At 39.5% G+C, this 18,167-nt stretch overlaps 1 protein-coding gene across 2 annotated transcripts in view; it reads left to right on the forward strand.

Annotated features, from left to right (window-relative positions):
• Positions 1-18,167, forward strand: part of UBE2E2 (ubiquitin conjugating enzyme E2 E2) — a 296,676-nt gene that overhangs the window by 209,352 nt on the left and 69,157 nt on the right. For both annotated transcript variants that reach the window (XM_054692116.1, XM_054692154.1), the window contains exon 4: positions 17,975-18,107. In XM_054692116.1, coding sequence (XP_054548091.1) covers positions 17,975-18,107 — 133 coding nt within the window. The remainder of the gene's footprint in view (positions 1-17,974; positions 18,108-18,167) is intronic.

The raw sequence follows: 18,167 nt of genomic DNA on the forward strand, positions 1-18,167 counted from the left end.
AGGAGTTCAGTGGAGAGTATGGAGGAGTAGGGCGACTACAAACAACGGCTAAGAGCATGTGGCTGCTAGAACCGTTAATAAACCTACCCGGAATGGGTTGGGTGCACTACACCTGGTAATCGCAATAAAAGCCTGCAAAAGCCATTTAGGGCTCCAGGACTCTCTAGGACTCCTTCTTTACCCGGTCTGCTGGATCAGAAAACCTGCCCTGTGTCATTCCTGTCCTTATAGTAGAGCATTTAAATGTAAATAAATTTGATGGTGATGTTTTTGTAACTGTTAAACTGAGATTGTAAATGACTGTGAATTTCATAATCTGATCTACCACGGTCATTTTGGAATAAATACAGAGTAAAAATTTTACAGTATACTTTATTCTTTTAATTTATGAAGATAACCTCTCCTGATTTAAAAAAAAAACCCTCTTGAAATTAAAAAATATCCATAATCCATTATAAAGAAAAGTGTAGGTATCATGTGTGCCCTTGAGTAGTGCAGTTATATGCAGTACATCATCTTCACTCCATATGGAGCCGAGATGTGCCCCCACCAGGTGGTTGAACTCAACAGCAGTTGAAAGATTGACTCACTTGGGATGGAAGCCACTGAACACTTTAGTGGAGAGCAGTTCGAGGAAATAAAGCATGCCTGCAAGACAGTGTAAGTCTCCTCATACTGTTCAGCTAGCAGTTTGCTTTTTGTGTTTATTTCAAAAACCATGAGGCTAATATTACCTGCTTTGGAATCCATTCAGTAAAGTAAGAGTCCTAGAAGTAAGATAATTTTTTAAAAAGATTTATTTATTTATTTTATACAAGAACCGGGGTACTGGCCAGATGTGCGGGAGGGTGAGAGGATTCACCAGAGACAGAGTGGGGAACAGAACAGGCAGACTGGCAAAATACACTGCTGAGGGGAGTAGCCGGCGAGACCGGAGAGGTCTGCCGCACCATGTGGGACCCTCTCCGGGCCGGCCGGGATTGAACCCGCGCTGCAGAAGCCGCGGACAGCCTCACAACGCAGCACTCAACTGCCTGCACCACCAGGGGAGGCCCGAAGTTAGATAATTTTCCACTGTTTTTTGCCTCTGTCGTTCATTTCTACCCAGCTTCTTCAGATAACTATTGTAGAAGAGTTGCTCCCCTTTGTGTGTGTGTGTAAAACAACACATTTTATCTAAACACAAAATTAGATTCTGTATTCATCATGGTTTGAACTGAAATAGAACAAGAAAATTCGATTCTGTCAGCTTTTAAAAATACAATAATCAATTGAAAATCTCTCCTGTCCTTTTTTTGCCTTATTTGCAACCTATTATTATTATTAATTAGTATTATTTTTTGAATTGCCATTGTTCCACATCTTTGGCAGTGCTTGGCAGTATAGGATTTTCCCCCTCTGGTGTACTAACTAACCATAGCACTGCCACCACTGCAACATGCATAACAGTTCCCAACAGCCATCGTTTAATTTCTTCCCTATATTTTTTCTTACCTTTCTTTTCTCTCCTGCTACCCTTTCTCACTTCCTTTCTTTTTTTTTTTTTTGTGGGACCCTCACCAGCGGCCCAGGAACAAACCGGCACTGCAGAGGCTACGGGCAGCCTCGCAGCCCAGCACTCAACCGCTGCGCCATCGGGGGAGGCCCATCACTTCCTTTCTTTTATTCGTTCTTTTCCTATTTGTGTATTTACACAAGAGTAAATGAAATAGATGATAAAATATGCATGAATGGTAAAGTAACTGGTTCAGTCAGTTCCTCTTCTTTCTCATGTCTTTCCTAAACTTTTGCAGCCTTATCAGTTTCCATTGTACTTATCTCCTTTATATAGCTTCATAGACATTTGACAAACATATAGTGAAGAAGATACTTGGGAAATGCAGTATTAAAAAATGTTTTTACCAGCTGTCAGTGGTTACTGGTTACCTTGGAAATGTGGTGGTGATAGTGAGGTGTTCACCACTGCTTAACAGAAAATTAAGGACTGGACACATGAACATCTTGGAGCCTAGATAATTGATATGACCATTGACCAAATCTTAGTTACTTTTAGGGTTTTTATGTGATTTATTTTCTTGACTATTCAATTGACATACTTGCTTTGAATAAAGGGAAGAGGGCTTAGGAAGGTATTTTGAATTTCTAAAATATCATGCTCTTTAATACACTGGAAAGTAGCCATTGGCATCCAGCTAACTTTTCTTTCATGGTGTATCTATTTTCACTGCGCCTAGTAAAATTAAAAATAACTAATATACCACGGAGAGGTTGAGGGTCTGGGAACAAAGGATCTCGCAAACAGAATCTGGATACTTTAACTTGAGCATGTATCAGAATAGAGCCAGTTGAAATATCTCAGGCTCTCCCCATACTTCTCTCCCCAAAACAAGTGTTTTTAAATTTTGATGCTTTGCTAATAGTGCTGTGAGCACCATTATATTACAGCGTTACTAATAGGAATAGGATATAGCTAAAATGAAGTATTTGTCAGTACTTTGGGATAACCTTCCATGTAGAGAGATGAGTAATCATGCACTTTGATTTAAAATTAAAACATACTGGGCCTCCCCGGTGGCGCAGCGGTTGAGCCCTCAGTTGCGAAGCTGCCTGCTGCCTCTGCATCGCCAGTTCGATCCCCGGCTGCTCCTCCGCCACCGGAGGAGGGTCCCACATGGCAGGACAGACCTCTCCTGCCACCCGCTGCTCCCCTCAGCAGTGTACTTCGTCAGTCTGCCTGCTCTGCTCCCCGCTCTGGCTCTGGTGAATTCTCTCACCCTCCCGCACTTCTGACTGTCCCAGTGCTTGTATAAATAAATAAATCTTTTTGAAAATAAATAAATTAAAAATTAAATTAAATTAAAACATACTGTGCAAGCTGAATATTTGTACATACAGAAATATCTTTAAAAGATACCAAGAGTGACATTGTTTTGGTTGTTCTCATTATCAGTTTTTAAAATTAACTATTTTAGGATAACTTTAGGTTTCGGGAAAATAAATGATACAAGTGTTTGCACATGCATCCTACCCACTTCTCAAGTTTTTGTTTTATTCAGAATAGAGTCTAAGGAGACATGGCTACAAATGTTGCATGGTATCTTGGATGGAATCCTAGAACAGAAAAAAAGGACATTAGGTAAAAACTAAAGAAATCTCAGTAAGATACGGACTTTTTGTTAATAATAATGTTGTGTCCATATTGACTCCTTAATTATGACAATGTACTGTACTAATATAAGATGTTCATGTCAGTTCTTTGTGAATTCACACATTGAATTTTAAAATACTCTGAGTATCTGTTGTGTTCCAGACACCTCTGTAGCTGACTAGAAAGCAGGGATGAATAACACGGAATACCTGTTCCCAAGGAATTCCAGGTTGTTATAAAGCACGAGACTGCATAACCTATGATAAGAAGATAAAAAGATAGAAGTCATGGCCTATGGGAAATCAAGAGTAGGGATATTTATTTTGCTAGGGTTGCAAAATAACTGAGAAAAAAGCAATCAGCTGAATGCCAATTATTTAAACAACTGATAATTAGAGGATGATTAGCAAAGGTAATAGTGAAAAGAAACAAGAATAATGAGAACTATTCAATGATAATTAATTCTAAGCACTGAAAGATTTCTTGTCCCAATAGGAGACAAGTTCAACATAAGCCACTAGTTGGTTTTCTTGTATCAAAAACTAATATATAATAGGGAAATATTAAGCATATAACCTGCAAGAACAACAGCAAAAAAAAAAAGTGATATTTAAGTTAGTCTTTAATGGCAAATATGATTCTCTTCTAATTTAGTCATCATTTACAGGGCAACTGCTCTGTTTGATTTAGGGGGTTTTCCTACCCCTTGTGGAGGTCTGGAAATAGATTGTTTCCAACTATTCAGATAAATAGCAGACAAATAGGAAACTCTTTGGTTTGAAAATGATATTAGATACTTACAACAGTTAGATACTTACAACATTTTAGCAAGTATATAAAATATCAATGACTGTTTTGTGATCTTAACACATAAACATGACAGTTACATTTGGATTTGGGTTCCCAAAGGAAAATTAAACCCTTCAAAGCAAAGAAGAATCCCAGCTGGCATAAGCACTTGACAGATTCAAAGAAGATAGGGTTTTCCTGTAATATATTCCATTCTCAACCTTTTGTTTCGACTTTAACATTTCTATCTCTTCAAATGCTACTCCAGCCAGTCCACCTGCATAAAATTAATAATAGTTTTTTTATAAGTAATAGCATTTTTTGTGTATGTAGATAATAAAAGTGCCCATCTTTAGAATTAGTTTCTTTCTTTAGAATTAGTTTCTTTCACACTATACTTACTTTTTTAATTTCAACTAATTATTGGGTGCTTTCAGAGCTTTGCTTTTCATATAATATATATATATTGTAGCCACACTCTGTCCTTAGTATTTGTTTCAGTTTATAAAGAATACAATTAGCCTTTTTTAATGCTTAGTTCAGTCACAATTAAAGCTCCCTTAATGGTTAGGGATTGGTCTTCCCAAGACTGAGAAGGTGTTTTTAATTATTCATTCTTTGGTTTGTTTCTTACAGCAGCCTCAGCTGTGCTTTATTATTCAAAGGTTAATGCAAACTGAGAAGTGGGTAAATTAAATCTTCTCAGTAGCCAACAATTCTACGTATTAGCAGACCTTGTAAGATGAGGATGGGCAGTGTAAGTTATTTCCACCACTACAACACTGCCAAAAGCAAAAACCACTAAATCCTTCAAAGATAGCCTACGTTGACAGGACTTACTAAGGGATACTACAAATTTGTGGTTCTTAAATAGCAGATCTTCTGTAAAATCTGTGTTTGTTTTGCTTACAAAGAGGGAAAGCAGTGGCCGAAATCTAAAAGCTACTGTAGAAAATTGATGTAGATACCATGACTAATGAACTTTGTATAATATTAAATCCCCAAGTTGAGTGCAGGAAGTCACTTCCAGAAATGTTCTACAAGGGCAGACTGCAAAAATCTCACATGAAAGCGAGTGCATAATGGATGTCCTTAGACAGCTAAGCAGTGTGAAAGTGCTGTCCGTTACTCCACCCCTGCGTCTTGGGAGAAACAAAAAGTTTCTGGACCCTTTCATTTTCCTGCTGTAGGGTAAAGAAAATGTCAGGCTTTTCTGCCCTTCCGCCATCAGGATAGATGATGGATCCTTGTCCTGAATGCATGCCTGATGGCGGGCACCTGGAATAGGGTGTGGGCATAGGTAGATGGGATTCAGCTGAGCTAAGACTGTGCTTTTAAGGGCGGCGTCACGGGGGGACGCCAGCAGCCCCAGCCAGCAGCAGCAGAACCTGAAGGAGAAGCCGAAGCAGAAGCAGAGAACGCCAGAGAGCCCAGATAGAGTGAAGACTTGCTGGGGGCTGGGAGGCCTGCCAGCCTCCCAGTCCCCCAGCCAGCACCCCTGCCTGCCATATGCCTGGTGAACCCCAAATAAAAGACCTGCAAAACCACTGAGGACTCTGACTCCTCCTTTACCCGATCTGCATGGGATCAGAAAATCTGCCTTGTGCCCTATCCTGCCCCTTACAATTGGCGTATGTCGGCAAGATCCATGCAGACGGGTATTGGAGCCCTCCGAAGACCTGGAGGGACTAAGGAGAACAGACTTTGCCTGTGACGACGCTGGAGGCACCATGGCGGTATAGAAGATGGATACGTCCACGAGCTACAGGATGAGACCTGGCGTGAAGGAGACGCCCGAAAGGACCAGCCAACGACACCGGAAAGGACCAGCCAACGACACCGGATAGGACCAGCCAACGACACCGGAAAGGACCAGCCAATGACCCCTGAGGCAGCAGGCCATTGCTGAAGCAGGGAGAGGCCAGTGGACTGATAGACTGATGAACTGATGATTTTGGACTGACAATCCCGCCAGAAGGCGGAGGACCTTAGCAGGTTATGTTTATTTTTTGAGAATCTGGGGGTGGCCAGTGGGCCTAGATGGCCAAAAGCAGCCTGTTATGCCCAGCAGCCAGGTGGAGGAGAAAAGCCAACTAAGAAGGCAAAAGCTGGTACTAATGATAAGTTGAGAAGCCCTGAGTGGCTGTTAAGCAGCCTGGGTATGCTGAAGAACTGTGAGTCTCGTAAAATCACCTGTGGGTGATGCCCTGCTCATTCTTGAGTGAGGGTGAGGAGCTGAGGAACCTGTCCTTGGGGGACGGGTGGGGAACGTGGCTTGGGGTGGAGCCCAAGCCACATGTAGATTTTTGATCCCCGACCCATGTGCTTGTGCAGTGGGTTGGCCTGAGTGCAGGGGTCTGCGAGTCGCATGGGTGGCTGTGAAGGCCGAGTGTTGGAGCGACTGCAGACAGAAACCCTGAGGGTTGGCGATTACCCCCAACAGAATAAAATTGCCAATCCCAGAGCTAGTACATCCTGGGGGTGGATGCTGTGTGCCTTGTAGCCTAGACTACAGCCAGAGAAGGCCAGGAAGCCTGACGGCTCCTGGTGTGATATAGTAGATGCCGTGAGTGATTCCCCTCCCTCGTATGAGCAGTGCCTTCGGCAGCAGATTTGGTGGCTCATCTGCTGGTACCAATAATTGTCTTTTGCACTTGGTTGGTGCCCTGCCTGGACTTATTTGTGTTCTGTTGTATTTTGTTATATTGTATTTTGTTATATTTGATGTATTTGCTTTTGTGGGCCATGGCTGCATTGTTTGTTTGCTTAGAAAATTGTATATATATGTATAGACTATATGGCAGAAAACCCTGAGGGGGTGGACTGTAGGGTAAAGAAAATGTCAGGCTTTTCTGCCCTTCCGCCATCAGGATAGATGATGGATCCTTGTCCTGAATGCATGCCTGATGGCGGGCACCTGGAATAGGGTGTGGGCATAGGTAGATGGGATTCAGCTGAGCTAAGACTGTGCTTTTAAGGGCGGCGTCACGGGGGGACGCTAGCAGCCCCAGCCAGCAGCAGCAGAACCTGAAGGAGAAGCCGAAGCAGAAGCAGAGAACGCCAGAGAGCCCAGATAGAGTGAAGACTTGCTGGGGGCTGGGAGGCCTGCCAGCCTCCCAGTCCCCCAGCCAGCACCCCTGCCTGCCATATGCCTGGTGAACCCCAAATAAAAGACCTGCAAAACCACTGAGGACTCTGACTCCTCCTTTACCCGGTCTGCATGGGATCAGAAAACCTGCACTGTGCCCAGTCCTGCCCCCTACACCTGCCTTTTATGGAATCAGAAATTTTGTAGACTTTTAAGATACCTGGTAGAAATACTGGTGCAAATGATGTGGGGTTTGGGGAGAGGGAGTAATTCAGTAGATTTTGTGAATACATCAAAAGCCAAAGAGTAACTTCTTAGGCTCTCTCCTACACTGGAGTGTATGTCTCTGAACTCTTTAAAAACTTGCCCTCACCTGGGTCAGCACTTCCTCCAAGAGCCCCCAGAGCCAGGTCAGTTACCTTCCATGCTTCTTCTGTCGAGTACGAGTACGTAAGATAGACCAGTGTGATCAGTTCCCTGTTCCTTTACTAAGAAGAATGGGAGATGAAATCTGTGCATGTCGTTGAAAATCTCATTTTTTTTTTAAACACAAACCCTGATTGCTTCCTGAAAACTACTCTAAGGTAAATCCAGGTTTATGAGATTAAATTGGGTTTGTTTGTCTTTATTGAGGTAACATTGGTTTACAGCACTGTGTATGATTTAGGGGAATATATTCACACCTGCCAGGTGTGTGTTACTACACTACCCCACCATCCTATACCCCAAGCCATTGGATCCCTCCCCCAAATAGGGGTTTAAACGGGAAAAAATAATCCCATCTCACATAATTATAGTGAAGTTTAAAGAAGATGATGCATGTAAGAGTGCTTTATCAATTCAGTAAACCTAGCCCAAGATTAAATGTTGTTAGCTACTAAATAGTATTATATAAATGTTGTTTAATACTTGCTAAGTGTTTGTATGTGTAAAGGCAGAAATGGGCACAGTGCAGGTTTTCTATGATTCGAGCAGGCAGGGTAAAGGAGGAGTCCTGGAGTCCTCGGTGGCTTTTCAGGCTTTTATTGGGATTTACCAGGTATGCGGCAGGCAGGAGTACTGGGGGCTCTCCAGCGCTCTCTTGTGTTCTCTCAGCTTCTCTCGTGGTTCTTCCATTCGTTCTGCTTCTCCCAGCGTCTGCGTGATGCCGCCCGATAAGCCCAGTCTTAGCCCACGAATCCCATCTACATATGCCCACACCCTACTCCAGGTGCCCGCCAGCAGGCTTGCATTCGGGGCCACGGGGTTCTGTCATCTATGCTAATGGCAGGAGGGCAGAAAAGCCTGATACATTTTACCTTCCCTACAGTATGGTATTGGATCTTACATGTTTTCCTCAGACCATAATAACACTAATCTACTTTTTATTGGTCCTTGTTGGTAGGAAGCTAATGTTGGCACCCCTTAGTTCATTATCATTGCTGCCATGTATTCTTCTTCTGCTTCTAGTCTGCACTATGCCTTGCTGTGCAGCATTGTGCATGAAAGATGAAGAACGCTTGCATGAGACTGTCCTAGGTTTGAAACTCAGTTCCACCATTTACTGTATTATGCTTGCCAAGCCATTGAACTTCTTTGAGCCATAGTTTCATGCAACAGTAAGTTTGCAGAGTTGTAACATTTTGAAGGAGTATTAGTGGTAATTGTAACCATTTTGTAAAACACCAATCAGGCACTATACTTCATACACGCACGCACACACACATAAAATGATGTCCCTCTTACAGGTAAGAAAACTGAGAATGAGAAGTATGAAAGGTGCTTAATACAATGTCTGGCACAGAGTAGATGCTCATTAAATGGTAGATCTTATTATATTATATGGATTTCACTGTGTGCCTTCTATGTGGAACCTTCTAAAATGTCTGTTAACCTTTACTAAACATGCCAGTCATCTGGAGATTCTTTTAACAAATGTAGATTCTAATTCAGTAGCTCTGCATCATGCTGCTGCTCTTTGTACCACACTTTGAGGCCCGCATTTTTTTTTTAAGATTCAGAAGCAGTTCACATTCTTTTAAAAAGCTCTGAACTTCTTTTACTCAAAGAACATATGAAGAAATCATGCACTGAACAGACATACATGTACTGAACACACACACACACCCAGGAGTTCCCTGTGGTTGAATTTCAGATAGGGAGTGAGCAGAGAGTAGTTATATCACGAAAGACCTCAGTGGAGGCCAGAAGCTCTTAGAAGTAACAGATTTTCAGAATTTATTTCTAGTTCCTATCATGATAGTCTGGACCCTATACTGCTTCACCTCAATCCTCTGGCATGTTTGCTGTTTCCCAACAAGGAACCCACTTTCCTCCTCCCTATTTTTTTTTCCTTGCAATGTCTTTAAACCTCATATGCCCCATTTACCTGCGTTGTTATTCCAGCCCAACTTTATGCCACTTCTTTTATAAAACCTTTCCTTAAAAAGGTACAGTTTTTGTCAGAACCACCTGTGGGACTTGTTAAAATGACATCCTTACCCTGACAGAGTATGGTATTTCTTCTCAGGTCACTATTGAATTGATACTTGGTACTGCCATGATGTAAGAAATCCCACCCAGCAGGAAGCCAAATTGTTCTTTTCTCAGGAGTCCTATAGTATCTTGATTATGAATCCCATGGAGCTCAGTATTTTGCCTTCTTACCTGTTGCCCAGATAGGAAGCTTCTTGGGAATCAGGGCTGTTACATTTTGCTTTGTGCCCAGGTCTCAGTACATTACAGGCACTGAGACAAAGGTGGGTAGCTAACTATTGAAGATAAATCTCAGCACCCTAAAGCTAGTATTTTGACCTTGTATAAATCTTGGTCTTCTAAAGTAATCACAGAAAAGTTTTCAGTTAAGTCCACTCAACCCCACCTCTTACGGCAATTAATGGATATCTTTTATTGCTGATTTGTTATTTACAGGGCCTCTTTTAGCAACCCTAGCACCATTCTTCTCCCATAGGACTGACATTTAGCCTTTCTTCTCCTAAACTTGAAAAAAAAAAAAAAAGGTGTCTCTATATTTTATGTTTTGTTGAAGTGGCAGTGGTGTGTGTCTCATGTAGTTGAAGGGATGAGTTATAAAGCCACTTTGTAAAGAAAGTATTTTGACCTGGTACTGTCTTAGATGTTGCGGGAGGATGGAATATTTAAAATTGAAGCTATTCTTTACTGATTCACAAATCCAGAAAGCTGGGACATAATCATTTGTCATTTTCTTTCATGAGCTCTGTATTTAATGGGAAGAAGTATGGGGGAAAGAGAAACATAAACATACAAGTGGTCATATAGAAGGTATAGACAAGGAAATTTAGAGCCTGTGGGGAAACTTAAGTACCTTAAGACACTTCTTTTCTCACATGGAATAGAGAAAAAAGCACAAGAGTTGAGGTAGGTGGGCAGAAGAAGCAGTGTTACAGTATGTGCTAGACTTGCTAAATAAATGGGAGTCATCAAAGGTCATTATTTCTTGTTTGAATAACTAAAAAAAGAATTTGGTAACTGAAAAAAAAATGACTGCCAAATCTCTGAATCTTGTCCTTGAAACATATGTGCTTAGAATGAAAAGCTAAGAGAAAAACCCCAAAATTGGTCTTGACCTCTTGTCGCCTATCTTAAGCAGGACAGTTTATCCTAATGGTAACCATTCGATTTTTCCAGTTAAGTCTTTGTGTCAAAATTGACAACAGTTGTGACATAGTAAGTGCTCTCAGGATCTGAGGGGTCAGATTTTCCTCTGTGGGTGTGTCCTTGGCCAATTCCTTCATTATGTTAACCATTAATTTTATCACTTTAGAAAGATAAGATGGGGGGTTAGTTTTTATTTCTTCTTTTCTTTCCCTCCACCCTCTTCCCATGTACAAACTAAGACTCTGGCTCAAGTGTAAGGTTATTCTTCCTGTGAGGAGGGAGTATGTTGAAAGGGGAGGGGGGAGTATGTTGAAAGGGGAGGGGGGAGGCTAAGAATAATTTGATTAACTTGTTTCTGAAGTCCTTTCAGCTACCCTAAAGGATTAAAAATTCTGTGATTCAGTATTTTAAGTAAAAGTATTGATTTTATGTCTAATTGTCTGACCCAGAGGAATTCCAATCAAGTTCTAATGCTTACTTCTGTGCTATGGAAAAGTTGAAGTAGATGGTTTCCAAAGCCTTTATAATTGTAACCTTTTTTCTAACAACCCACATGTAAAAAATAAGATCCAGTTCTTTTTGACTATGTAATTTATCTTTGTGCATATAGATCAGTCTTATAAAAATGTACTTTAGGAGGAAAAGAAAGAATATAGTTTTCCCAGTAGTCTTCCTTCCTGCTTCCCAGTTTCTCTACATTTTCCTGCTCAGTATTTCTTATATTTATGTTTCTTAAAATTTTGTTGCAAATTTGTGCTCTCAGTGCATTAGATTACACACTAGGGAAATTTAATACATACACAAGCACATAATGCAGAAAGAGGCAAGGAAGTGTAAGGTGTCATGAATTTAGAGCCTATTACCTTCCAGGGGAAAAAGTAGTACTTTGGTAATAGTAATTACTTTTTTAAATCCTCTTTTTCTTCCATTTCTTCCTTTCTAAGTTGTTAACAGTTAACAAAGAACACCAACAAAATAGATGTCAGTTCTTAAAGTAAGGTTTGTTAAAAGATAGTATATTCAACTGAAATTCTTCTTTCGTCTTTGCATCTCAAATCTGGACAATGTGATTGAGGATAAAGATAGAGATAGAAGAGAAGAAAGGATAATAATTTCCCAATGAAACACCCAAAGTCCCATCCCCTCTTAGGTAAATGACCAGCCAAACAAGGTTGACCCAAAGGGGGGCTGCTGAGGCCTGAAAACCTGCCACAAGTTTAAGGGCCCTTCTCTTGGGGAGCCATAGGAATAGGGCAGAAGGGACCAGGCAAGTCTGGGATGAAAGGAGCAAAATCAAAGTACAAATCAAAGCAGTGGCTGCCATTGGCAGCCTCTCCACAGAGCCGTCACCCACATCACTTCCAAGTTTCTCAGTGTATCTTGTCTCCACGTGTCTCCTCCAAGTCCCCTAAGTCCTTGGTGCAATTCCAAAGCCAAAAAGCAAGAGCAGTTTCTCCGTGTGTCTCTTCAAGTCTTCCTCCAGCCTCTTCTTGCCACTCAGCTCCACCCTTCATTCCATGGAGTAGAGAACATGAAACTGCCCATTTTTAATGGAGCTCCCTCTCTGTAACATAAGGACCAGATCCTTAAAGACTGGGGAAAAGCTGTATGAAGAGAAAATACTCACAATCCTGTTCTGCTTAGAGTTTAATGTACAGAATGAATCTTTTCTGTCAGCACTATTATGTCCTAACTTTTTAAGCTGTCATGATGGATTTTGGTGGTATTAGCATTTTTTTTAAATGACTAAGTACAAACATAGGAAACCTCAGGAGTCTGTAAAATGCTGTTCTCTATTCATCCTCTCAAGAGCTAGTCTTGTTTTCTCAACACCCTTAGCCATAGGGGATGCCTATTCACTATCAGAATGAGTTCTTTTTTTATACTGATTTAGATAACACTGTTCCTTAATATTTCCTCTTTCCCTGATATTAAAGTTTCCATAAATATTGTTTTTATAACTATTTTTGCATAGAATGTTACACTTCCAAAGGAGAAACTAGCCAAGGGGATAAGGACAATGTCCTAAAAGGGAATGGAACTAAGGTGAAACCTGAGGGACAAATAGAACAGTCTTATCTGCAGAGCATCTTCTCCAAAACCCAGAAGACAAGGAAGAGCCCAGATCCCTTGGAGGTTCTACAAGTAATTTGGCTACGATTAAAGAATGGCGTTGGAAGAGGAGGAGTGGCAAGGGATAAGGACACAGATATAGCTAGAACCAGATCTTTATGAGAGACTTTGTATGCTTCAATGGAATTCATGCTTGATCTTGAAGGTAATAAGAAGCCAGTGAAAGTGAGGAACAAAAGATCCCATTTATCATTTGCACAATGTATGCATTTCCATCTGGTTATAGTCCCCATACAATTCCCACCCCCTTGTTTTGATCCTACTCCCCACCCCCGGTGTGTCTCTGGTTTATAGTTGCTTGTTGATTTTGATTTTTACTTTATTATAATTAGGCTTTTTCCTGGTCCCTTATTTAGGTTTTCTAAATTCCTGCTATGATGTAAAAAATGTTTAAAATTTAAAAAAAAAAAATCCCATTTAACAGATTTTCTGGAAATTGCCCTTTCTGAGCTTTGGTGGATGGATTGAAGGAAAGTAAGACTGAAGGTGAGAAACCAGGGGATGCTGGTATTGTCATCTGAATGCGAGCTGGAGACATTACAAAATTCTGTAGGCTTTGGGGAATTCAGAGGGAAAGATGCCTATCCAGTTTCTGACCAGATCAGAGATTCCGTCAGTGTTTGCTGGGGGTAGTTGGTTGTGGAAAGTGGGTAATGAGATACTCAGGTGAGAAAATCAGGAGAGTGAGGGTAATAACCCCTAGGAGGCAGAAATTGTAGAGGTTTCATTAAAGAAGACAAAAGAATTAGAGGGAGACTCTTGGAGATTTGCAATCTTGAAGAAAGTTTTTTTGGGAATCAAGAATTTTTCATTTCTATAACTGTTCTAACAATTATGTTAATCATTTCTGCCCCCACCTCCAGTTTCTGGTCTTGAGAAGCCTCCATCCTTAATTTTTTACTCTACTCCATCACTGCCACCTATTTCTGGGTTCCTTACTACTTGGTGATGCCTTGTTTAGCCAAAACTCTGTAACTAACTGGTTACCACTCTTGGAAGAACATCTTAAAGCTTCTTAAGTGCCTCAGAGAAATTATATCTTCCTATCTGAGAAATGTGTCTGTGCCATTGTTACATAGCTGTGTATTCCTGTGTGTATTTTTTAAACTAAATTTCTTCATCTACCTTGAAGTAATGTTGTAACTACAGACCTATAATTTACTCTACTTTTAAGCTCTTCCTTCTGATAAACTTATCTATTCATTTTAGGTCTAATTATAGCTCAGGGTGTAACTATGTGTATTATTCATCTGAATGACTGAGCTTGTCTGGCAACAAGGAGCTGTTGTTGCCAAAGCTTTATTGTCATCTGGCCTGAATTTACTCTGTTTATACTTCATGTCTGCTTCAGGAGAGCTTCAGGGAAGGTGGGGAGACTGCTGTATTCTGGTCCCTGGTACTACTGCTTCTCATTATATTGTAACACTTCGCAGTAAGCTTAACAACTATGATTTTATTTTTACTTCATTTTTTTAAATAAGAGAAAGCCTGCACTAGAGATAATATTGAACTCTCCTACATTCCCCATATCCAAATCTGTTTCTACCTGTTACCCCACTCCACATCTTCCCTGTTCCTTGCACAACCACTATCATGAAATTAGGTTTATCTTCCCAGCTAATTTCTTGAAATATTTTGACAAAGATATGTACTCATAAACACTGTAAAATGCTGTTAAGTTTCTAATTTACTACAATAGGATTGTTAGTGGGTAGAATGATGGGTACGCCTGGGTCCCCAAACCTGCCTGCTCTAAATGGGTTCTGCCTTCCACCACATAAAGACAAACATACTCTTAGAGCATAAGATCTTTAATTAAAAAAAAAAAAAAGAATTTTAATAGAATTAGTGTACAGTATAGAGAAGAGAAAGAATATAGTTAAAATAGTTGCCAGTCAAACATCCAAAGTTACGCATCCCCTCATGAATAAATGCCCAGCCAAAGAGGATTAACCCAAAGCAGGGCCACTGAGGGCTGAAAGCTTGCCACAGGTCTAAGGCACCTTCTGATGGGTCTAAGGAAAGGGGCAGAAAGGGCCAGGCAAGTCTGCAAGGAAAAAGCAAAATAAAAATTAAGATAAAGGCTGCCATTGTCAGCCTCCACACAGGTCTCTTACCCCATCTCTTTCTCATTCAAGTGTCCCCTTCCATGTCCTCCAAGTCCCTGGCATAAATCCAATGCTGCAAAGTAAACACTGCTTTTTCTTCACCTGTCATATGTCTCTCTGCCTTCTCAGATCTCCTTCTGGTCTCCTTTTAATCTCCTCTATCAGTCCTCTTCAGCTTCTCCTGATGCACAGCTCAGTAGCTGGGTCAGGGAACCTGGAATCTCCCCTTTCTGTGGGGATTACACTTTCAGGATCACATTATACATATGCTGCAACTTGCTGTTCTTCAGCATTTTGGTAGGCATTTTTAGCATCCTTTTTCTTATTGGGAAAATTTGGTGCATATATTAGAACATATCTAACACATTATAAAACCTAGTAATAAAATAATTAGCTCCTGAATTCACCAAGCATCTGAGAAGCAAAACCTCTCTAGAACATTGAACCACCTGTGTGCTGTGTCTCCATCTTTTGCTCCTATCCACGAAGCTACATTTTTGAACTTGGTTTTCATTCATCTTCCTCTTTACCACTCATGTATGTGCATGTCCCTCAACACTGTCTTTCCTTGTTTTTAAACTTTGTGAAAATAGTATATAGTATATGTTCCTTTTAGACTTGCCTTTTTATTCAATATATTTTTAAGATTCATCCATTTTAATATATATATATTCACTGCTGTGTTACAGTCCTTTGGGTAAATTTATCCATTTTTATGTTAATGGACATGTTTATGTTATGTTAATTTGTGCTGTTTCTGATTTTACTATTACAAATAGTACTTCTGTGGACATTCTTATACAGACATAAAAATTTCTTTGTAGTAAATGCAGACACACCTCATTTTATTGCACTTTGAAGATATTACGCTTTTTAAAAATTGACTGTGGTAACCCTGCATTGAACAAGTCTCCTTTGGGTGCCATGTTTCCAACAGCTGAGATTTTTTTTTTTGAAATAAATTATTTTCAATTAAGATGTACTTCTTTAGACATCTTGCAAACATTATAAATTATAATATACTGTAATGAAAATTTCATATGAATTAGAAAACAAAACATTCATATGCCTCCCTTAGTTGCAATACTTGCTTTATTGTGGTGGTCTGGAAACAACTGGTGATAGTTCTCAGGTGTGCCTATACCTAGGAGTGGAGTTGCTGTGTTGTAATATAAGGATATTTATATATATTCAATTTAACATTCTTATCCAAATCAATTGAAAATAGTCATCAGCAGTAGTTGTTTTTATCCATTTCCTCATTAAACCTTGGTTTTGTCAGCATTTAATTTTGCATATATAATTTGTGAAATAGTGAATTGTAATTTTATTTCCTTTCTTTGATTTTAATGAGATTGAACATTTTTCGTACTATAACTGGCTATTCATGTTTCCTCTTTTTGAAAATGACTCTTTTCTAATGAATCGTTGGTCATTTTCTTATTCACTCACAGGAATTTGTATACTCTAGGCACTAGAATTTGGTCAGTTTTGTATGATCCAAGTATCTTTTCTCAACTTGTGATTTGCCTTACAATTCTGACATAACCAGATTTCCACGTATTTGTGGAAAGGTTTTAGGTGATTCTTTGCTCTTCCACAAACATTTTAGAATCAACTTGTCAAGTTTTATTTAAAAAAAAAAACACAGCAACAACTGTTAAATGTTTGATTAGATTTCATTTGATGGATTTGGTGAAAATCTTTAGGCTGCTGGGTCTCCTGACCCATAAACTTGGTGTCTCTCTTTAATTCTCTTGAGTATACTTCAATAAATTTTATAGCTTTTCTCTAAAAATTTTACATATATTTTCATAAACTTGTTTATAAGTTCTTACATTTTAATATTACTGTGAAAGATTTTAAAATACTTTTTCTAGTGTTGATGTATTGAAATGTAGTTGATTTTTGAATATTGATCTTACATCCCCACTTTCCTAAACTTTTTTGAGTTTGCTACATCGTATGTACTTTTAGATTGTTTTCTGCTTGCATACTATAGATCTTCCCAGTTTATTTCTCCCATCTCAATCAGTATATCTTTGTTTTTACTTATATCCTTCGTGCTTTGATGACTATGATCTTTAGTACAGTGATGGTTAGATTTGAAGATAGTGGGCATCCTTATCATGTACTTCAATTTAAAGGCTGTGCTTTTAATGTTTTTTCCATTGAGTCTATTAGTTGCTGTGAGGTTTCTGGTGGATGCCCTTAATCAGGTTAAGTTTCCAATTTTGCTAAGAGTTTTTATCATGAATAGCTATTAAACCCATTGAGTGCTTTTTCAGTACCTGTTGAGATGATTTTTTTAATCTGTAGTGAAATGAATTACATTAATAATTTTCTATTAAACTATCCTTACAGTCCCAGAATAATTCCAGCTTTGTTAAGTTGCATACTTTTCTGATACACTGCTCAGCATTGATTTTTTTTTTTTTAGATAAAAACTGATCTCAAAATAAAAGGGTCCTTTAGAAGCTAAATCTTTATTGACAACACAATCCTTCCCAACAACCTTAATAGGGTTGCCCACTTTGCTACATAGTGTGAAAAGAATTTCTGGCTTTTACATGAAGGTACTAGCTTGATGTAAAAGGAAAAAAAGCACAAGAAAATAAAGTTATGTCATTTTTCCCTTCCTGCTCCCTGAGAGAATTAATAAAATTCAGTTGACTCGTGTGGACCTTATTTTCCTCAGTAAATTTCTCCGAAACAAGAGAGGACATATGTTTGTTGCTAGTAGCCATGCAACTTAACTTGCTGTGCTATTAATCCTTCATCCAGCAAACTTTTACTAGGCATTAAGAACAAGTCAAAGTGTATTTTTCAAGGAACTTATGTCCTGTGTAAGAAAGAAAAAGTAAACAATTCTAAAACAGATATAGAATGAAATGATACATCTTATCTTTTTAGTCCTCATTAGTCTTGATGTATAGGAAGTAGTGGGCAGAAAGTCTTTGGATTGAGAGAGTAAAGAAGATTCACATGTGATATGATACTTGAGCTGAGTCTACATATGATAAACAATTGCTGGTCTCCATGAACCTTATGTTCTTAATGTCTAAGCATGTTTTGTTTGTCTCATTTCAGTGCTGGACCCAAAGGAGACAACATTTATGAGTGGAGGTCAACTATATTGGGACCCCCAGGATCTGTCTATGAAGGAGGGGTGTTCTTCCTTGACATTACCTTTTCACCAGACTATCCATTTAAACCCCCTAAGGTCAGTATGAAGTTTTCATCAATATGCATTTTTGTGTATGTGTGTGTGTGTGTGTGTGTG

This window comes from Talpa occidentalis, unplaced genomic scaffold (genome assembly GCF_014898055.3).
Source record: "Talpa occidentalis isolate TD23 unplaced genomic scaffold, MPIMG_talOcc4v2.1 talOcc4.10, whole genome shotgun sequence".
In the NCBI taxonomy this organism is placed as follows: Eukaryota; Metazoa; Chordata; class Mammalia; order Eulipotyphla; family Talpidae; genus Talpa; species Talpa occidentalis.